This window comes from Notamacropus eugenii, chromosome Y (assembly GCF_028372415.1).
Source record: "Notamacropus eugenii isolate mMacEug1 chromosome Y, mMacEug1.pri_v2, whole genome shotgun sequence".
Classification (NCBI taxonomy): Eukaryota; Metazoa; Chordata; class Mammalia; order Diprotodontia; family Macropodidae; genus Notamacropus; species Notamacropus eugenii.
In genome coordinates, this window is record NC_092880.1 from 10166158 (window position 1) to 10188035 (window position 21878).

The 21878-nt window shown below is 36.4% G+C and overlaps 1 protein-coding gene across 1 annotated transcript; it reads right to left on the reverse strand.

The window, feature by feature from the left end:
- Window positions 1-5246: 5246 nt before the first annotated feature.
- On the reverse strand, window positions 5247-6223 carry LOC140516537 (olfactory receptor 5D13-like). The gene has a single exon (XM_072627489.1). It carries the CDS (start codon window positions 6192-6194, stop codon window positions 5247-5249), a length of 948 nt encoding a protein of 315 aa, XP_072483590.1. The 5' UTR covers window positions 6195-6223.
- Between the last annotated feature and the right edge of the window lie 15655 nt (window positions 6224-21878).

The window sequence follows — 21878 nt, forward strand, 5'->3', positions numbered from 1 at the left end:
AGAGGAAATTGTTCCCCATTTCATAGTTTAAGACAAAAAGAGGAAAGGGAACAAAACAAGCAATTTTACTGTGTCTAGGAGCTAAATCAGGGAATGGAGAAAGTTATCCAAAGTTTGCCTGAGTACCCTGGAGAACCCGGCCCCAGGGAATCTTCTCTGAGTCTTTTCCCAGTCTTCAAAACAGTTCATTAGTGGAAACCCAGAGTTTCCTGTGTTACTTTTTCAGAAAGGGATTTCCTTGAATTCTCAGTGGAAATTTCAGCTCAGATATTTACTGCATTCATCTTATCACTGGAGTCAATTCTACTTTTGAATCAAATAAATGTAGAAAGCACTGAAGTTGATGAGGTGATAGAAGTGAATTAAATAATCAAAGAAATGGATCTATATCTATCTCTATCATATATATATATATATATATATATATATATATATATATATATATATATATATATATATATATATATATATATATATACACATACGTAGCTAGTAATAGATATATAGATTAGATAAATATGCGGTTAGTATTAGAACAGTCCTATGTTCCCAGGAACCTGGATGACTAAGTTTGTAATTGAAGAGTGGAATTGGACTGTTCTTCATGTCCTAGCAGGAAATCTTTACAAAGCAGAGCATAGAAAAAAATTACACAAATATATAGACCAATACATAGTTAAAAATAAGTGAATAAATAAATTAATAAATATATGAGTAAAAACAAAAAATAAGTGAATGAACACAAGAATGAACAATAAAGTCTAGAATTTTCTCCTTCCTATCTAGGCCCCCTGGCTTCTCTGGTGTCACAGCTATACTCCAGCCTTCTGGAAAACCTTTCCTAGTCTCCCTTAATCTTACTGCTTTCGCTCTAAATTGTACCTAGTTTACCCTATCTTATTTGTCTACTTGTTTGTTCGTTGTCTTCCCCACTAAACTATGATCTCCTTGACCAGAGGAATCATTATATTTTAACTTTCTCTGTATCCCCAACATTTTGCACAGCTACTGTGCCATATAGCATGGATTTAAAAAAAGGTTCGTGTATTACTTCACTTGACTTAAAGCAAGCAACCCCATCATTTTTGACAGTTAACCTGAATTCCCCGGCATTACTTCTCTAAATCTTTACTACCAGGAGGGTAAGTTCCATTACTAAACATATAGGACTAACATATGACTTCCACATTCCAGCCTCTTCTACGTACATGAATTTAGGCAAAAGATAAAATTCCAGTAGATATTACTTTTTATCTCCAAAAGTGGTGCCGAAAGAAACATGTCAATTTCTCTGTGGAAGTAATAGCCCATAGAATTTTGTGGAATGTAGCATTCAGGTAGGCATTAAGAAATGACACTGGCTCATATCTCTGCTGAGAAGGTAATTGCAGAGGTGGCTATAGCACGTGGGGAAGATTTTTATTTCCGTATTATGCCTGGAGCATGGGGACTTCACTTTCCTTGATTTTAGTTCCATCTGTAAAAGTATTTAATTATTTAAATGATTAGAATTTTAGTGATTATACTGATATCACATGTTACTATCGTTCATGCTTTCCCATTCTCTCACTCTTGCTTTTTATTTATTTTTCTTTCTTTCCCTCCCACCTCCACCCTCAAAGTAGTAGTGTCAGTAAAGATTATAATTTGAGATTAAGTTCAGGTGCTCAGGTGGGGGCAGGGCCGCCTCCAGGGCTCAGTTCCCTCAGGGGGTTTATACAGAGACCTTCAACAATGGATCTGGGATCCTGCCTGCTTGGGGAGCCCCTGTCTGCTCCCGCCTCCGCTGCTGCCTCCTGAGGGGGCCTGAGTTATGGGGGCACCCCACACCCTTTTCGACCCACCGAAGAGACCCCCTCACCAACCCCCATCACCTGTGGGTGGAGGGACCCGCGTGGCTGCTGGAGATTCCATCCCTGAAGCCCGCTCAGATCCCCTCTTTTCGGCGCTGCGCCGCCGAGGCAGGGTTGGGCTCTGCTCTGGGTCCAGGGTGCGAGGGACTTTTTCCGAGAGGTTTTCAGGCTCTCTGCAGCAGAAATCTCCAGAGATTGTTCTGTGGCTTCTGCTGCTCCAGAATTCGCTGGTGGTTCTTTTTTTTTACAGATATTTTATGGGCAGTGGGTTTGGAGGTAGCATATGTGTGTCTTTCTACTCTGCCATCTTGGCTCCACCCCCCAGCATATGTTTGATACATATTCTCTGCTCTCACGATGATATCATTCTAGTTTCAGTTCTTATCACTTTACACTTGGGTTGTTGCGACATTCCTCTGGATGATCATCCTGCCTCAAGCTTCTAAATACTCCAATCCATCCTACTCTGAGCTATGAAGACGATCTTGCTAAAGTGTAGGTCTGACCATTCCTTTATTCAATAAACTTTGTTAATTCCTGATTTCCACCAGTTTCAAATATGAAAACCTTTGATTACATTTGAAAGCTCTTCATCAACCCTCTCCTCCTTATATTTCCATTTTCCTTATCTTGTTCTTTTCCACAAACTCTATGATCTAATGATTCTAACTGTTTTGCTGTTTTTGAAGATTTTTCAACTCCCTTCTCTGTGAATTTTCACTGATTTCCTCTCATGCCCAGGATTCTCTCTCTAATCCTTGTTTCTGTCTCCTGCCTCCCATGGTTTTCTTAAGGTCTCAGCTAAAATTCCACTACTTGCAGTAAGACTTCCCTTGCCACTCCACATAACATGGGTGTCTTCCTTCTGATATAATCTCACATGCATTATCTAAAAGGATTTTTTAAATGTTCCTTTCTTTCATTATCATTCGGGACCAGTAGGGTGACTTTAAGTCATATAGTTGGCTAATGATTTTCTTAAGATTGCTAAAATAGCTATGATTTGTACTTATTTTGATTGAGATTAAAAAATAGAAAGGGTAAAATAATTTATGATATCTATCTCGCTGTTGTAAATCCCAGAATTTTCCCTTCTTAGTTGTTTATGGACTTATTAGATCTGATGAGACTTTTTTTTCTTCACTTTTTTTAAATGAAAATCTCTCAGGTATATCTTTTGAAATGTAGATCTTTATTTTCTCCTTCCAGTGGTCTTAAATTCCTACCTTTTTCTGGTAGCTACAATCCAAAACCATATCTTCTTTTTTTTAATTTTCTTTCTATGATGTAATTGGAGAATAGATAAGGTTTGAAATAATCTCGTTTCATTGCTCAGAGTTAATTAAGAACTCTAGGCCTATGCTGAAGCTTATAATGAACTGGATTTTGCCTCTTGCAAGTCTGCATATTGATCAGTTTGAATGGTAGCAGCTGCTATAAAATAATCTCTGGATATTTTCATATTAATAGTCTGTATATATCTCTTCTGTACATAGATGTTTGCATCTCCACTTAGATTGCTAGTTTCTTGTTGGCAAGGACTACTTTTGTCTTTCTTCTTAGACCAAAGATTAACAGAATACTAGGTAAATAGGTACTGAATACGTTGGCATTGACTTGATTTATTGCTCTAATGAACCATATGTAGTTTATATGCACCTTAGCCTTGAAACTAGGCTATTTCATAGGTACTCAAGACCTAGTGTAGAATTTTATCATTGTTTAGAATAAAATAATGATTGTCAGTTATTTTATCCTTGAAAGAGGGAGAGAAGTGAGAAAATTTTAAAGAAGTAACTTTCAGAGTGTTGGCCAAAGAGATCTCATGGTCCCTGAAACCCTTTCACTCACTCTCACTTAATAAACATTTGTAAGCATTTGCTATTTGGCAAGAGCTGTTTTAAATTCTGTATGTACAAACAGAGGCAAAGGACACTTATTGTCCTCAAAGAGCTTAAAATTTAATGTGGAAGGCTATACAGATATAGATATACACATGCACATAAGCACATATATATGTACATACATATATACACATATATACACTGCGTACATACATATGCACAGCTATGCACATGTATATGTAGACATGCTTGTGTATATATGCATATATTGATATGCATATATTTATATGTACACACACAGGCATATATCTTTATATCTCTGTCTGTCTAGCTCTTTAGCTAGCAGAGAAAAGGCTTCCTGTAAAAAGATGGGATTTTAGTTCAGGTAGCCGAAACTATAGGAAAGTAATGGGGTAATTTTATGGGATACTTAAGACAAAAAACCATTATGAAATCATACTGATACTATGGTATTTTAATTTTTTTCAAAATAGTAGATGATTATAGCTATATATCAGAGAAACAAAACTTTTTGGGGGTTCCTTGCCTTTTAAGACTATGAAGGGGTCCTGGGACAAAATGTTTGAGAACTCCAGGAAAAGGAAAAAAAGAAAATGTGGTTTATTTTCTTTAAATAAAGGAGTTTAATTTCTAAGACTTCAATATTCGTATCAAAAGAGAAATGTACAAAGCACTTCTGTTTTGTTTCCATACTACCAATACACAGTATTCATTTCTAAGAGTATGTTACACAACAATGAAATGAGTCATCTTGATTCACTGCTGGAATATTTAGTCAACTCTGCGTCTATTTCAACACCGTCAATGGTTGATGATCAAATGAGTGTTTCTAAGTACTAATCAAACTCCTTGTACAAAGATTTCACCTCTTTTTTTATCCTTTCTCATCATATTTAGTGAGAAGAGATGGTTGCAGGAAAGAAAATAGATATCCAATTCGGTGAAATGAGTAAATTTATTTTACCACCAAATTATAGAAGATCGCTTTTGGTATGAGGCTGGTTTTGTCCCATTAAGGTATGTATAAGAGTTTTTGTTTTGTTGGGGCGGGGTGGTGGTATTTGATTGTTTCTGTTTTGTTTTTCTTTCTCTGAAGTAATTATTTTCACATTAAACAATATTGCTTCTTCATTTATATATAGGCTCATAGAACTCTTATGGATACATGTAGCAATCAAATATTGTATACTAGAAAAATACTACATCACTCTAAAGTAATGAATACATTAAGTAAATACTCCAACTAATTTTCCCAGATTGTGACAACCAGAAGATGAATCAAAAGTACCAGAAATTTTCGTGAGAGAATATTTTGTTTTCTGTTTTGTTAAGGAGTCATGTGTGACTCTTCTTGACTGCATTTGGGTTTGCTTGGCAAAGATACTGGAGTAGTTTCCTATTTCCTTTTCCAGCTCATTTTACAGATGATGAAACTGAAGAAAACAGAGGTAAGTGACTTGCCCAAGGTCACACAGATAGTAAATCTCTGAGGCCAAATTTGAGCTGAGTGACTCAAGGGCCACACAGTCTATCCACTGGGCCATCTAGATGGTAGTTCTATTAATTTCCTGATAGTTTCTTTCACATCTTTATTCCTCAAACTGTATATTAAAGGGTTCAGCATGGGGATCACCACTGTATAAAGCACAGTGTTTACTCTTACTAGAAGCCATGAGCTTTTGGAACTGGGAACACAGTAGAGGAAGAGGATGATTCCAAAGAAGATGGTAACACCTGTCAGGTGGGAAGCACAAGTAGAGAAGGCTTTATGTCTCCCACTAGTTGAATGCATCTTCAGGACAGTGACAAAAATAAAAAGATAGGATGTGAATACAATAATGAGGGTGAAAAATGTATTAAAATTAGCAAGGATAAAAAAGATCATCTCCGTAACATGCTTATCAGAGATGGAGGCAGAAAAGATGGCAGAATACTCGCAGAGAAAATTATTAATGACATTGGTACTGGAAAATGACAATATAAGTAGTGAGTAGATGAATATGCTAGAAGAAATTATGCCCCATGTGTACACCGCTATGAGCAATAGGGCACACCGTTTTGGGGACATGACAACTACATATAATAAGGGATTGCAAATTGCCACGAAGCGGTCATAGGCCATCGCTGCTAGTAAGAAGGCCTCTGTGACCACACAGATGGCAGCAAAAGAATATTGTGTAATGCAGGAAGCAAAAGAGATACTTCTGTTTTCCACAAGCAAGATTTGTAACAATTTGGGTGTAATTACAGTAGAGTAACAGAAATCTAATAAAGATAAGTGACTAAGGAAAAGGTACATGGGGGTGTGGAGTTTGGGGTTAATCCTGATGATCATAATCCTGCCCAAGTTTCCCACTACAGTAATCATATATATCACCAGGAATACCAGGAACAAAGGGATCTGGAGCTCTGGGTAATCAGAGAACCCTAAAAGGATGAAGATGACATCACTCTTATTTCGGTCAGCACTCCCCATGGTTCCTACCAGAAAAAATCACAGAATACCAGAATTTTAGGCCAGTTGGAAGAGATCTCAGTGGCTATATAGTCCAAAATTGAAAAGAGAGTATCACTACAATATCAATCAGTGGTCAGTCCAACAAACATTTATTAGCTATTTCCTATATGCCAGGTACTGTGCTAAGTGCTGAAGACACACAAAAAGGCAAAAGACAATCTAAAAGGAGTGAAAACATGTAAACGGTTATGTATAAATAAGCTATACACAAAAAAAATTGAACAAATAAACACTAAAATGACGACACTAAAATTGATTTGGATTGACAAAGACTTCCTGTAGAATGTGGGATTATAGTAGGGATTTGAAGAAAATCGGGATTCAAAGATGACAATTTCTGACCTAGCCTTCATTTGAAGACTTTCTAGGAGAGCCCAGGGGACTCACTTTTTCTGGCACCATCCTATTTGTCTTGGATAGCTTAATAGGAATGAATCCCCAAATATAGATTAAACTCACATTTTCCTCTTTGAATTTCTCTTATCACTTCTTGCATTCTTTTCTGGAACTAATGCCTCTCCCATATCAGCCATATAATTTTCCTAAAGCATATATCTGAACTTGTGTCTCCCTAACCTTCATAGATTTCACTGTATTTGAACACTAATTCAAAGTTCTTATTTTGGTATTTAAATATGTTTCTAATCAGACTCTAATATAAGTTTCTAGCTTTATTGAAAATGTTCCTCTTCATGTACTCCATTGTCCAATTAAACTTGCCTTCCTAATGTTCTTCACAGAGCAATTCCATCTCTTTTCTCGAATCCTTTTTATATGCTCTGCCCATGACAAAAGTGCATTGATTTTGCATTATTTTTGTAAAAATGTACTTGAATATTGTATTCCCCAATAGAAGACAAGCTCATTTATGTCAAGGAATGTTTTATTTTTTATTTGCTTGTTGTGATCTGCATACACACAGCACACAGCATAGTCTTTGATTAATAGTAGTGGTTGAATGATTTTTTATTGATTGACTGAATATCTTGATGTACCTTCAAATCGTTCTTCCCCCTTATGTCTGCATCTCTAAGACAGTATCCAGTTACTTCCCCTGGTCATCAGTAGACATAACTTTGTGGTTTTTTTATATATATATATATATCTAGGTCATCATCTGATAAACTATTTGAAAACTGATACATGTTGTAACAAGTAACACTCAAAACTGAAAATAAAGTTCTACCCACAGTCCTACTGGAGAAGAGTACAAAAGATCTATAACCTTCCTTGAGCAGCAATGAAGTGTAGTAGATGAAATGCTAGGCCTGGAGTTAAAAAAAAAAACCTCATCTTTCTGAGTTCACAACTCGTCTCAGACACTTACTAACTTTGTGAAACTGGGAAGTCATTTAATCCTGTTTGTCTCAGTTTCTTCTGTAAAATGTGTTCAAAAATGAAATGACAAAACACTCCAATACCTTTCCCAAGAAAAATTCAATGGAGTCATAAAAATTGGACACGACTGAACCTGAACATGCCCTCCTTAAAGGACACAGTGAGTCTCTACATTTTGACATCAAGATAATTTCATTTTACTGAATATATATATATATATATATATATATATATATATATATATATATATATATATATATATATATATATATATACACACATACACGCACATGCATATAATTCTCTTTTTGTTTTATACACACATATATCCATATCTATACACACATACACACATACATACATACATACATACATACATACATATATATATACATATATATATATATATATGCCCCATAAAGATTTGGGTTCACTAAAATCTCCTGAGCTTTCTTTTTTTTTGTATAAACTCATACCTAGTTATGTGAATTTTTTATTGTAATTGTGGAACTCAAGGATAGGTATATTTATTCTTATTAATACCTATCCCAAAAGTTGTAGACTAAACCTTTAGCTTATCAAGAATATTGTTGAATCCTGATAATTTGTTCTCAATATGCTATTATTTTCTTACTGCTTTGTGGATAAAATGAAATATTTGTCAAGAATTTAGTACAGTGACTAACACATTGTCAATGCTTAATAAATGTCTTTTCCATTTTATTTTCCATATTATATTCAAACGTGATAATCAGACTATCTATGCCTTGTGTCTAAGTCATTGATAACCATGTTTAATATCATAACAAGGAGCATATAAAACTTTGGCATTACACTGGAGATCTCCTTTCAAACTGACAAGAATTCACTAATGACCTCTCTTTGGGTCTTAGATTCAAGCTGTTCTGAATTTACTATATTATATTATCATCTAAATTATATCTTTCTTCTTCTACATTTACAGGATGGAATATTTTATCAAATATTCTGGTAAATCCAGTATCTAAACATTAAATATTCTCTTAAATTACCAATTTAGGCCCATCGTTCACCAGCTGTTTCTGGGTATCGAAATTCTCTTTGCAAATGTAGATGAGTAACTCTTCTGGATCTTATACTCTTGCAAAGTCTCGTTCAGACAACGTGAGAGTGAGTGACTTGTCCACGTTCATATAGTTTGTACATTCTAGCGATAGAACGTAAATTGATTCTTTGATCCAATACATCATATTGTTTCTCATTGGATTAGGGATCCTGTTTTAAAAAAAATGAAATAAATTTAACATACCTTTTCTATGAAATAAAGTTAAATATGTGTGATCTTATCTTTATTTTCTTTATGTTCGTTCAGTTTATGGAAAATACATTTTCAGTCACATTCACTGGATCTTTCGTATTCTATAGATATAGTTCCTCTAGACTATGTGACTTGTAAGTCATCAAGGTCAACTGCAACATTTCTTCTTATATCATTGTATATTTGGCACTATCAGTATCCTTCTGGATATATTTGGCGTCTCATGATTCACCCCAAAATTCATGCATTATTGGAAAACTAGAAGAAAAATAAAGTTTTAAAACTCTCACAATTCTAATCTGTTCTGTCAGTTCTAATTGGTGGCACTATGCTGTCTCTGATTGTTCTATTTTTCCCAAAATGTTTTTACATAATCATCAGCTTTTCATATAGGCTTTACCTTATCCTGAGCTTTAGCATTTTTGATACTTCTCAGAAGAGTCTACTATTCCTTCGCTTCAATCTTCTATTACTTTTTTCCTTCTAAGTTAAGAGTTTTGATGATCTCCTTGTGCATCCACATGGATCTTTTTACAACTCAATTTTTTCTCCTAATTGCTTCTTTTATTTCAAGAATCATATTCTTCATGGGTCAGAATTGTCAGCAGATTTTTATTGCTTGAGATACTGTCTTCATTTGATTCATCTGAAAGCTTTGTAATCTCCTTTGCCCATATCATATATTCCTGTCAGACTTTTCAGTTTTCTTTTTCTTCTTTATCACAAACTGTCACCATGTCACAATAGCCCACATTTTTCCATCCCATGTTCTTTCATAATGATAATAATCAAATACAGAATATATTTTCCCATTTTTGAAGTCTAATTTTTTTTTGAATAAAAATAAACATTAAGACACATGGAGGAGTTGTTAGCTACTCCATTCTTTGGCACAGAGAGGTTCAACTGATTTTTGGGTAACTGGATTTATGCATTAATAAATTACAAACTTCTGTGAATAGCTTGCAATGTTTTCCCCAAACTCCTCACCTCCCACCTCTTTTGGTGGGATTCATATTAAAATATGAATACAATATTAACTTTTCTGACACCGCTGATCTCCACTCAGATATTCTCTATCATGTTCTCATATAATTCCTTTTCTTTCATACAACTATATTTCTCACTGTCCAATGATATCCCACACCTTATTTACTTAACTTATGTTTTTGAATAAGAATAACAAGACCCATATTCCCTTTCTAAGTCCCATCTGACAAAGATTAAGTGAGACTCATGAGATCAATTTCTTGTTTACCTTATGTATCCAGAGGTTTAATTCTAAATAAAACAATTTCCTTTAGGCTAGAATCACAAGGAGCAAGGAATAATCTATTTTAACAGAAATTTCTTACTCTGCAAAGGCCATTGGGCAAGACACTTAGACCAAAATTTTAGAAATAGACCCCAATTACAACTGAAGTTCATATTTGGTGACACTTCCCATACACTTTCTTTTCCGTGGACCACAACCTCAAGGATCAAACACACCATTTTGAGGTCTTCCAATTAATCTCCCTGATCTCTCAAGTCCATACATATCTAAGATCTTTTAAGAAGCACTGTTTTGTTGTTTTTTTTTTTTTTCCTGTCTGGAGAAGAAGTTGTTCTGTAAGTCAGGAACACATGTGAGTGGATAGTTTCATTCTGTGCTGTCATTAATTAGCATTTACAATTTAAAAATAAAAACCAAGACTGAGAAAATGAAAGTCAAATGAAAGTCATGAATGGCAATATTTTAGACACTATATCAATTTGACAGAACGAAGTAGAATTTTCCATTACAAACACACTTACATACTCATATTTGCCTAGTTATGCCATTTTATTACCTAAGTGAGCTTGGAGAAGTTTCTCAACCTGTGAAGATCATCATTCAGATCAAATATGGATGGATTTGTAGTAAATACCTATATATTTAAGATACTCCATTAGTGGCCTTATAATAGACTTAAATATGACAGAGTTGTTCTCAGGGACTTTCCACTAAAAAAACAAAACAAAACCCAAAATCACAGAATATGTGTGTATAGTGGAGGGGGTATAGATAAGGAGTATCAATGCACAATGCATTGTGTCTTCCAGGAGTATACTGGTACATGTTTAATAGGTGGCTTTCCAAAAGAAAAATATGTATGTATGTGTGTGTATGTATACATACGTTTGTGTATATGTGTGTATGTATACACATATGACACATTTTCAATTAAATTTGAATTCTAAATTTTCACCATTGCTTTCTTAAGTCTAGATAATCAAGAAACTATGCACAAAATAAAATTTGATCTATAACATCTGATTTTCAAAGTTTAAATGTTAACACTGTAAGTTAAACAAATTAGTTTTTTAGAAGCAGATACCATATGGCTCAGCACACTCTTAGAGAAGTGATAATATTGAAAGTGTCAAGAAAAAATGAGGGAAAATTTAAATAGGAGATATTTAGAGAAGGAGCAATTACTTCTACTTGGGAGACTTACAAGGAAGGGAAAGGATTCAAGGACAATTTCACAGAGGAAGTGAGTCTTGAGGAAATAGAGAAATAAACATATGAAGATAGAGGGAAACAGTTCCTTAGTTTGGTGTATGAAGGAAGAACCTTAAATGGCATGAGGGCATGGGACTGAAGTAAATTTAGAAGTTACTGCTGAGTGATGAATTGAGATATTTTGCTTTATTCACTGGGCAAAGAGAGAGCAATAATGCTCTTGCAGCACATAAGAATATCATCAACATAATAGTTCATCAGGAAAATTATAATACTTAAAATTATTGTGAGAATGCAAATGCATACAGAAGCTAGGTGGTATAGTTGATAGAGCACTGAGCCTCTTATATTTACACACCCTGCCTTTTAGTAACAAGCTACTCTTTCTGAGCTGAATAGAACTGTTTGTCTATAACAATCTCTGAGATCTTACTTTATGTTGACTAATATGGAATTTGATTGTTTTTATCCTTTCCCACTTTCTTAAGTTGAGAGTAAGCCTTTGGATGATAGGTACTATGTTCAATGACTTTGTCTCTTAGAGTCCAACACAGTCATATATACCCAACAAAACCTCAGTATATTTACCCTGATGTTAATGTTAAAGAAAAGTTGTCCATTTCAAGTTATCCCTCACTCCCTTTCCCCAGAAATTATGTTCAGTGATAGAGGTCTTATAGATAATAAATACTCATAAGTGACTTCAATTATGTCAGGAATTGTGGTGTCTAGACCCTGGCAATGAGATGGAGAGGGGAGAAAATCGACACGCATATTGACTTACCAGCAGCGTATGGACAATTCTGTTTTTATGCTGTATGTCTTCAATCTGAGATGTTAGGAGTAATGGGCCTGGGAGAAGAGGTGCTTTCATGATTGCAGAACAACAATAATAATAACAAATTCATCACATCATATTTAGTATAGAAACATACTGTCAAATAATATTGCAATTTTAGTAATTTTTATAGTGTGATATAGGAAAAGAAAATGTTTTCTATTTTATAGTATATCCCCAAGAAGGCAAAAAAAAAAAGAAGAAATGAGACATTATACTCTGTCCATAGCCTGAGTCTGGGGAAGATATTGGTAATCTTATGGTTTTTTTCTCTAGGGAATGGGAATCTGGAGTATCTAAAATGTGTATGCCCCACTGGGCTGCATACTAAGGGAAATTTGTTTCTCTTATGCCACATCAAAGAGGAACTTCCCTGAAATCTCTGTGGAAGCTTCCATTCAGATGATAATTTTTCTTTGATCTTAATTACTTGGAAAATAACAATGTAGAAAGTTCCTAGGATGGTGTAATAGGTGGTAATTAAAATGAAGAGATAATTGAACATAATATTTTTCCCTCAATAGTTAAGGTAGGAGCTACCTAGGTGAACACACGTGATATGGACCACACTGGCATTACGGGAGTAGAGTCACTTTTTCATTCCATGTTCTGACAGGGAAACTCTTAGACAACTCTTGAATATATAATGAACATATGGGACTCAGGAAGTCTTGGAAAAGTAGCTTCTGTTGTAGTATAGGCCTAGTAAGAAAACGAGGTTCAGGAGGCCCTAGTCTCATATTTCTACCCTTAGAATTCTACAAATTCTTCAGGAAATCTGTGCTGGAAGGGTTTGTTCCCAGGGCCAAGAACCTTGGTCCTCATAGAAGACACTTCCTTCAAGTATCTATCCCTCATTACCAAGAGTGAATCAGGTCTTGGTTCACAAATACACATATATACATGAGTCATGAATGAGACAGGAATAGTCTGAGGGGGCCAAATCAAGTGATCACATACATTTGAAACTAAAAATAACAGCAATAGCTTTCACAACTACTCTTATATCTAGAGTTCTATAGAGATATTTAGTCTTCATACTCTATTTTTTCTTAGAATTAAAAAAAAAAACAATAAAGTCACTGGCAAAATTTACCTTTAAGACTTATATGTTTGTGAGCCTAATATAAGGTAGGCATTGCAATCGTGGTATACCATCTCTAAGGGATAAAGTTCTAATTTATGGAAATAGTACTTGTGAGAGATGCCCTACATGTAGGATTTGCTCTTCATTTTTTTTTTGGTGGATCACTGAGTTTCAAATGATCTGTTGGATGCAGAGAGAACCCTTTGTGGTGATCAATAGATGAAGTCAGAGAAAACTTCTACTCATCATGGGACAGCTAACTTATAGAGAGAAATTGTCAGGCTGTTAAATATGTGAGCCCCTAATTTGATCATACAAAGATTAGGAACACAGGAAAATGAGCACCTGCTACTGCCTCCAATGGAGAAAGTCAAGAGCTAAGACAACGGGGATAAGAACAGCAGAGATGAGAGCAGAAGGCCAGGCTTGCAGTTGATGAAAATACCACTGGTTAGGGAAATGCAAAAAAGCGAACATTCTCCCACTAAACTCTTTTTTTCTTTTTGATATCTGTCCTCAGAGCAGCTAGGTGGTACAGTGCAACTGCCAGCAATTCAGTCCCCTAAGGCCTGCTCCAGCTCTGTCCCAGAGAAGTGTGCTCTGCTCCCAGCCTGGTGTGATAGACCCTTCCAGTTGACCTTCCTGATTGTTTTGGGCTGGAAACGTATTTCAGTCTGTCATTTTGTAGCTTCTGTGGCTCTAGAATTTGCTTAGAGTCATTTCATAGTTTTTTTGAGGGATTTGGGGGGAGAGCTCTAGGAGTCCCTGCTTCTGCTCTGCCATCTTGGCTCCCCCCTCCAGTCCTCATTTTTCATGCATTTATTTTCATCACCATCATGAAGATACATCTGACCATAGAGGAAGATAAAAACAAACCATCTATGGCCTTCCCTCGCATAAATCACATCATGAGCATAGAGCCATTTTCTTCTTTTGTTATATACTCATTCTAAAACCAAAAAAGACACTAAAACATTAATATTACTACCACCATCACCATCACCATCACCATCACCACCACTACTACTATTGCTAATGTTCAAAGGAGACTAGCACTTCTGATGTAAGGACTTACTGAGCCCTTTTCAAAGATAGTTATCCACCTTTGGTGTTTAACTGGTGTTAAATTCTCACATGTGGTTCCAAGGACCTTTACCACATGCCAAACCCTGGTAAATTATCTCAGCAGATGGTCTATTGAGGGTGATTAACAGAAATAAATCCTTTCAGTGAGTTAGGAAGGATGTCTACCCCAAGCATGTTAAGACTTCCTCCAGTGTAATGGTTAGGTGGGAACAATTTGTCCTGACTTTTACCTTGTCACTGAACTTTGATGGCTCTGGAAGAGAGAGTGAGACTGACAACTATGTGCAGCTCTACCTCTCATATCCAATGCACCCATGAGTCAAGATAGCAAGTAAATGACAGTTTGCAGGTAAGGGTTTAAACATCACAGGTGTGTGGCATGTAACAAAGACTAGGTAATGCAAAAAAAAGAAGCAAACCTGATGTCGCCACAACTTAGCTTCCTCCAACACTGATTTCCAAGCAGTGCTGTGAACAATGGGTTGCTGAGTCAACATAGCTTTCAACAGAAGGACGTTAGAACCTAGAACCAGCGTGCAGAACATATGGCTCATGGGCTACTTGTGGCTTGCCAAAGATTTTGGGCAGCTGTCATGTGACCCAGAGCAAACAACCATTGTCAGTTGGTCTCTAGTGACTATAGAACTAACATGTGACAGTCTCACAAAATCCTTTGGTGGGCTGCAAGTGACTGGTGTATAGTATATTTCACAGGCTTGACCTTGAACATCAGGGCTTAGAACACAGGATGGCAGAACTGGGATGGACTACAGAATTGTTGTCTATAGAACGTCAGATTTGGGAGGAACCCAATAGCATAGGATGTTAGATTTGGAAGAGAATACAAAGCACATAATGTTGACTCTAAAAAGGACTTTTTAAGCTAAAATGTTTGACCTGGAAGGCACTTTAGACATTTGACTATGAGAGAAGTCAGTCAGGCAATAAGTATTTATTACATGCCTACTATGTGCCAGGCACTGTGATAAGTGCTGGAGATAAAAATATTGGGGGAAAGGACAATATTTGCCCTCAAAGAGCTTTCAAGCACATGGGGAAATAACAACACAAAAAAGGAAGCTGCAAAGAGGAAGGAAAAGAGGAAGGTCCTAGCATGGAGGCATGAGATATAAAGGAGTGCAGTTGGGTTGAGTTTAATAACACATGGTCTGGGAACCTTCCTCATTTCTGCCTGAGTTATAGGAGGAGCTATGTGATCTGTCTTTTAATCATAAGGGTCTAGGGGAAAATCGTACTGATGAGACATCCTCATACTAAGGCTGATATGATTTTTCAGAATAATGAGGTTCCTAGGGGCATGACAAAAAAGTACAAAGGAGTGCAGATGGGTGAGAAATGAAAGGGCATTAGAGAATATTCATTTTAATATTATCTTTTTATACAAGAGGAAAATGAATCATTTTGCATTTCACATAAGTAGCCACTGAGGGGATCCAGGGCATCAGCATTACTAGAGTGCTACTTCTCCCAGTATACCTTGGCACTGAAATTTAAGATGTATGAAGTGTTTGGTATATTTTTTTCGTTTCATGCTCACAAGAACCCTGTGGCTTCAGTGCTGCAGGTATTTCTATGGACACTCATCAGATTAAGAAAATGAGAGTTCAAGAGCAAAATGAATTACTCAAGTCTTCCGATTTCTAGCCTAATGTTTTCATCCTCTCTTATGACAAACTTCCTTGGGACTGAGTTAATCTGGTTAAATTAGAAAGTGAGCATTAATCTAATCCTTGGAAAATCATCTGTGCTTGATTTATATTAATCACAACACCCACTGAAATTCAAAATAACCCATATATTTGTCTTTACAGGGCAGAATACAATTTCTGTCTAAGTCAGGCAATCTTATGTTTCCCTTTCCTTTTTCCCCATAGAAAGAACTATCAACATCAGTTTAGTTTTCACACATTAGCTAATTCTATTCTGCTCTTTAGATTTCTTTGAAGTTATGCTCAGGAAAATGCCCATCTGCTCTCCTCCCTTTCAACTGGAGGACAATCAGTGGAGAAGAGTAGGATTAAATCTGTTCACACCCATCCCTCACCAATTTTGGCAGTAGGGAGTGCAATAGAGTGAAGACAGTGTGTGTGCACTAGGGGACAGTATGACACAGCAGTCTACAACATTCTCCAAACTCTTGCTATAGATCACCAGCCAAAGATGTAAATAATCCCAGTGATTATCTAATTTAACCTCATTTCCCCTTTCCCTGCATCATAATTTTAGATATAAAGGAAGTAAGTCTCAGAAGGTTGAAAGGACTTGCTTAATATAACAAAACTCCCTAGAGAAAGAATCATTACTAGAGCTTGGTTCTCCTAAATTTAATTTTACTTAAGATTCCTTAGAATGTAACGTAGAACACTTTCTCCAAATAATTCATTTTGAAAAGTTTTAAACAGGGGAAAGAGTCAGAAGACTTGAGAGGTCACAGTAGGATGAGGTATACATTTTTTTGAATAGAGTTGATGCTATGGATGATGAAAGGGAATTTTTTTTCCACAAAATTATGTTTCATCTTCATTTTTGACTTAGAGCTCATGGTGGCTGATTTTTTATGATTTTCAGAGTCTAAGACTCCTAGTGTCGTTTCTTTAGTTTAATCCTACACAAGTCATTTATGAAGTAGGGGCAAATTTGTATCTTTAATCTTTACCTCAGCTTTCCATATTCTTATTTTTCCTATCACTGTCCAACTTCAATATCCTACCAGGGATGGGGAACCTGCGGCCTCGAGGCCACACGTGACATTCTTGGTCCTTAATTACAGCCCTTTGACTGAATCGAAACCTCACAGATCAATTAAAATAACAATAAAATAATTTGTTCTGTAAAATTTGGACTCAATGAAGAGGCTCCATCCAAGGACCTAGAAGGTCATAAGTGGCCTCAGGCCTTAGGTTCCCACCCCTGTGGCCTAGATCATTCACTATGCTATGTTGCTGTTCAGTTATCTTTCAGTTGTTTCCAAATCTTCATAACCCCAGTTGTTATTTTCTTGGCAAAGTTACTGGAGCAGTTTGCTATCGCCTTCTCCACCTCATATTACAGGAGTGGGAATGGAGGCAAACAGGTTAAAATGACTTACCCAGGATCCCAGAGTTAACAAGTATCTGAGATCAGGCTTAAAATCTGCCTTTTCACTGCACCACCTACCTTTCCTGTGCTAACTATCCCTTTATCAGTTCTCATTGTTATCTTTCATTTATATTTGCTTAGACACATGTATATATGTATTGTAAAACCAAGGCTGATACTCCTTTTAGGGAATTTAGATCTCTACCCCTCTCAAAGGGGGAAGCTACTCAGAGAATGCAAAGATCAGTTATTGAGATCTAAATACCCCTTTTTTCCTAAAGGGAAGAAAATCAGAAGATGATGCCTGTGAAATTAAAGGTGTTTATTACACAGGGAAGAAGAACATATGCATGGGTTCAACCACTCTAATGCTTAGCAGATCACCAAGTAATGTACAGGGAGAGTATATATCCTTTTTAAACAAAAGAAGGCAGGAAATATAGGGAACATGGCGAGAAACTTTATAAAGGAATGAGGCATGGATTCTCATTCTCAAAGGGAGGTGGAGATCCAGGAGGAATTCTGGGTGTCAGAACTGTGGTCTTTTGATACACATATCAGAAAGCATTCTTGGTGATAAACAGTCCACAGTTCAAGGCTTGAGTACAGACAATGATATGAGAATGTCTCTAAAGAAAAAACATACACAAAAGAAAATGTGTCTGAGAGCCCCATAACCAACAGTTAGGTGACTCTCTGAATATAAGGATGTCTCTTGAAGGTCCATAAAACCACCAAGTAGCCCAGGATCTGCTTCAAACTTGGTGTGTGTTTCACTGACTTTAGAGGTCCTGATTTCCTACATGTCTAGTAGTATTTTCTCTCAGTCACCACAAAGGATTGTTGTTATGTCAAGCTGCTCTGTATCTTAGCTTATGCAACCAGTTGTCATACATCCCTTCTTAGTTACCTGAATAATTGGGGAGCTCAAGCACAAATTTACTTTTATGGTATCTATCTGTCTATCTATTTATCCATCTATCAATATATCTGTCTGTCTGTCTATCTGTCTACCTATACATATATTTTCATACATATACGGGGTTGTATATATGCAAACATACTACTTATATAAAGAATACTACTCAGTGTTTATGATACAGAGATTAAAAAAAATATTTCCTTCTTGGATTTTAAAGATATTAGTTGTAAAAATGTCTGTGTTTGCTTGGGAGGATAGAGGAGAGGATAAGAAAATCTCAGACCAAATGATTTCTTCCAAAGAAAATGATAAAATACTATTTTAAGAGAACAGGTAAAAGAGATAATGAAGTATTATAATTTTTAAGAGAAGTGGAAGGAAGGGTTTGCTTATTTGTTTGCTTTGCTTTGGAGTCTGTACTTATTTTAATATTAGTTAACAGGCAGAGTGAAGAGGAGGGTGGCAGCTGCAACCTAGAGATGCTGAAAGAGTCATAGAGTCGGAATTTTATCACAGAATACCCTCTGAAATTAAGTGACGTACATGACAGAGCATGATTGCTTGGGACCCTTGGTGCTTTTTTGATGACTCAGAGCAGATACAGGTGACAGTGACATCTAATGTGCAAAAAAGGGTAACAGAACATATTTACCAAGAACAATTTAAAAGGATGGGTCATAAGAGGGTGGATTAGAAGGACTGACCTGCTCTAGCTCTACTCTCATAGCCCATAAAATACTTGTAAACATAAACACATTCTAGAACAACAGAAGCCACAAAATGACACAGTGAAAGAGATTTCCAACCCAAGACAGCCTGGAAGGCCATAGGAAAGGTCTACTGAACCAGGTTTAGGACAGAGTGAAGCCCACAGAGCACAGTACAGTGCTGACTATGCAGCTGCACTGCAGGGAAAGGAGTGGCCCAGGCTTTAGAGCACAAAATCACAGGCAGCAGATGCGGTTCCCAGATTTCTCAAACACAAAACATTCCACAAATACCTAAAACAGCTTCAAAAGTCAGTGCAAAACTTCTTTCACCTGGGTGAGACAGGACCAGGGTCAGGCCTCAGCCACAGCCTCAGGGTGGCGGCAGCCACTCCCACAGCAGCATCCATTTTTGGAGTCTTTAGCCTAAAGAACCTGGGGGAATCTCCTTTCCGATGAGGAAGAACAAAGCACATTACCAGAAGAAGACATAAATTCAAGGCTTCAGCATCCAAGTCCTCCAAAAATATGTGCAATCATCTCAGACCACGTAAGAGCTCAAAGGGCATTTTGAAAATCAAGTAAGAGAGGTGGGGGAAAATTGGAAAGAGAAATTAGAGCAATGCAAGAAAATCATGAAAAGTGAGTCAACAACTTACTAAAGGAGACCCAAAAAATGCTGAAGAAAATAACCTCTTTAAAAATAGACTAACCCAAAATGGCAAAAGAGGTCCAAAAAGCCAATGAGATGAGGAATGCTTTATAAAGCAGAATTAGCCAAATGGAAAAGGAGGTGTAAAACCTCACTGAAAAAAAAATAGTTTTTTAAAAATTAGAATGGAGCAGTTGGAAACTAATGACTTCATTAGAAACCAAGAAATTGCAAAATAAAACCAAAAGAATGAAAAAAATAGAAGACAATGTGAAATATCTCATTAGAATAACAACTTGCCTAGAAAATAGATCCAGGAGAGACAATTTAAAATTATGGGAATACTTGAAAGCCATGATCAAAAAAAAAAAAAAGCCTAGACATCATCTTTCATGACATTATCAAGGAAAGCTGCCCTGATGTTGTAGAACCAGAGGGTAAAATAAACAGTGAAAGAATCCACAGATCATCTCCTGAAAGACTTCTGAAAAGAAAATCCCCTAGGAATATTATAACCAAATTCCAGGGTTTCCAGATCAAGACAAAAATCTTTCAAGCAGCTAGAAAGAAACAACTCAAGTATTGTGGAAACACAATCAGGATAACACAAGACCTGGCAGCTTCTACACTAAGGGATTGAAGTGCTTGTAATACGATATTCCAGAAGTCAAAGGAAGTAGGATTAAAACCAAGAATCACCTACCCATCAACACCGAGTATAATAATTCAGGGGAAAAAATGGTCATTCAATGAAATAGAGGGCTTTGAAGCGTTCTTGATGAAAAGAGCAGTGCTGAACAGAAAATGTGAGTCTCAAACACAAGAATCAAGAGAAACATGGAAAGGTAAACAGCATAGAAAAATCTTAAGTGACTTACTAAATTTGAAGTGTTTACATTCCTATATGGAAAGATAATATTTGTAACTCTTGAAACTTTTCTCAGGATTTGGGTATTTGGAGGGATCATATACACATATATAGGGAGAAGGCACAGGGTAAGTTGAATAGGAAGGGATGATATCCAAAAAAATAAAATTATGGAGTGAGAGAGGAACATATTGGGAGGAGAAAGGGAGAAATGAAGTGGGGCAAATTATCTCTCATAAAGGAGGCAAGAAAAAGCTTTCTCAATGGAAAGGAAGAGGGAGGAGGTGAGAAGAAAAAAGTGAAGCTTATGCTCATCACATTTGGCTTAAGGATAGAATAACATGCCCACTCAATTTGGTATGCAAATCTATCTTACACTACAGGAAAGTAGGGGAGAAGGGGATAAGTGGGGTGGGAGGGATGATAGAGAGGTATGATAGAAAGGAGGGCAAATGGGAGGAGGGAGTAATTAGAAATAATCTCTTTTAAGGAGGGATAAGGTCAAAATAGAGATTAGAATAAATGAGGGTCAAGATAGGATGGAGGGAAATATTGTCAGTCTTTCACAACGTGAGTATTATAGAAGTCTTTTGTATAACTACACATGTATAACCTATATTGAATTGCTTGCCTTCTCAGTGGAGATGGGTGGGGAGGGAGGAAGGAAGAGAAGTTGGAACTCAAAGTCTTAGGAAAGAATGTTGAGAACTGTTTTTGCATGCAACTGGGAAATAAGAAATTCAGGTAATGGAGTATAGAAATCTATCTTGCCCTACAAGAAAAAAGAGAAGATGGAGATAAAGGAAGGAAGAGTGTGATAGAAGGGAGGGAAGATTGGGGGAAGGGGTAATAAGAATGCATGGTGTCTTGAGGTGGGGGGAGGGGAGAGGTGGGGAGAAGATTTGTACCTCAAAATCTTGTGGAACTAAATGTTGAAAGCTACAAATAAATAAATAAATATATGTTTAAAAGAAGGAAAAAAATAAAAATAAATAAACATAGAAGAAAAGGAATGGGTCATGTATATCCTACTGAAAAGGAAAAGGTCAGGGAAGTTGATGGCTGGATTGCAGTGTAAGTAGGGCTATCGCCTGGGATTCTACATGTCCTGGTCTGACAGATGTCAAACATGGAGTGGGGAGGGAATGGACACATTTGGGCTGCATTTGAAGAGTAGCATCAGTATTCAAGCCATCCCAGAATGCAGTGGGTTAACTCAGGAGGTAGTAGTGGCATTTCTTTGAGAATCTTTAAGGAAAT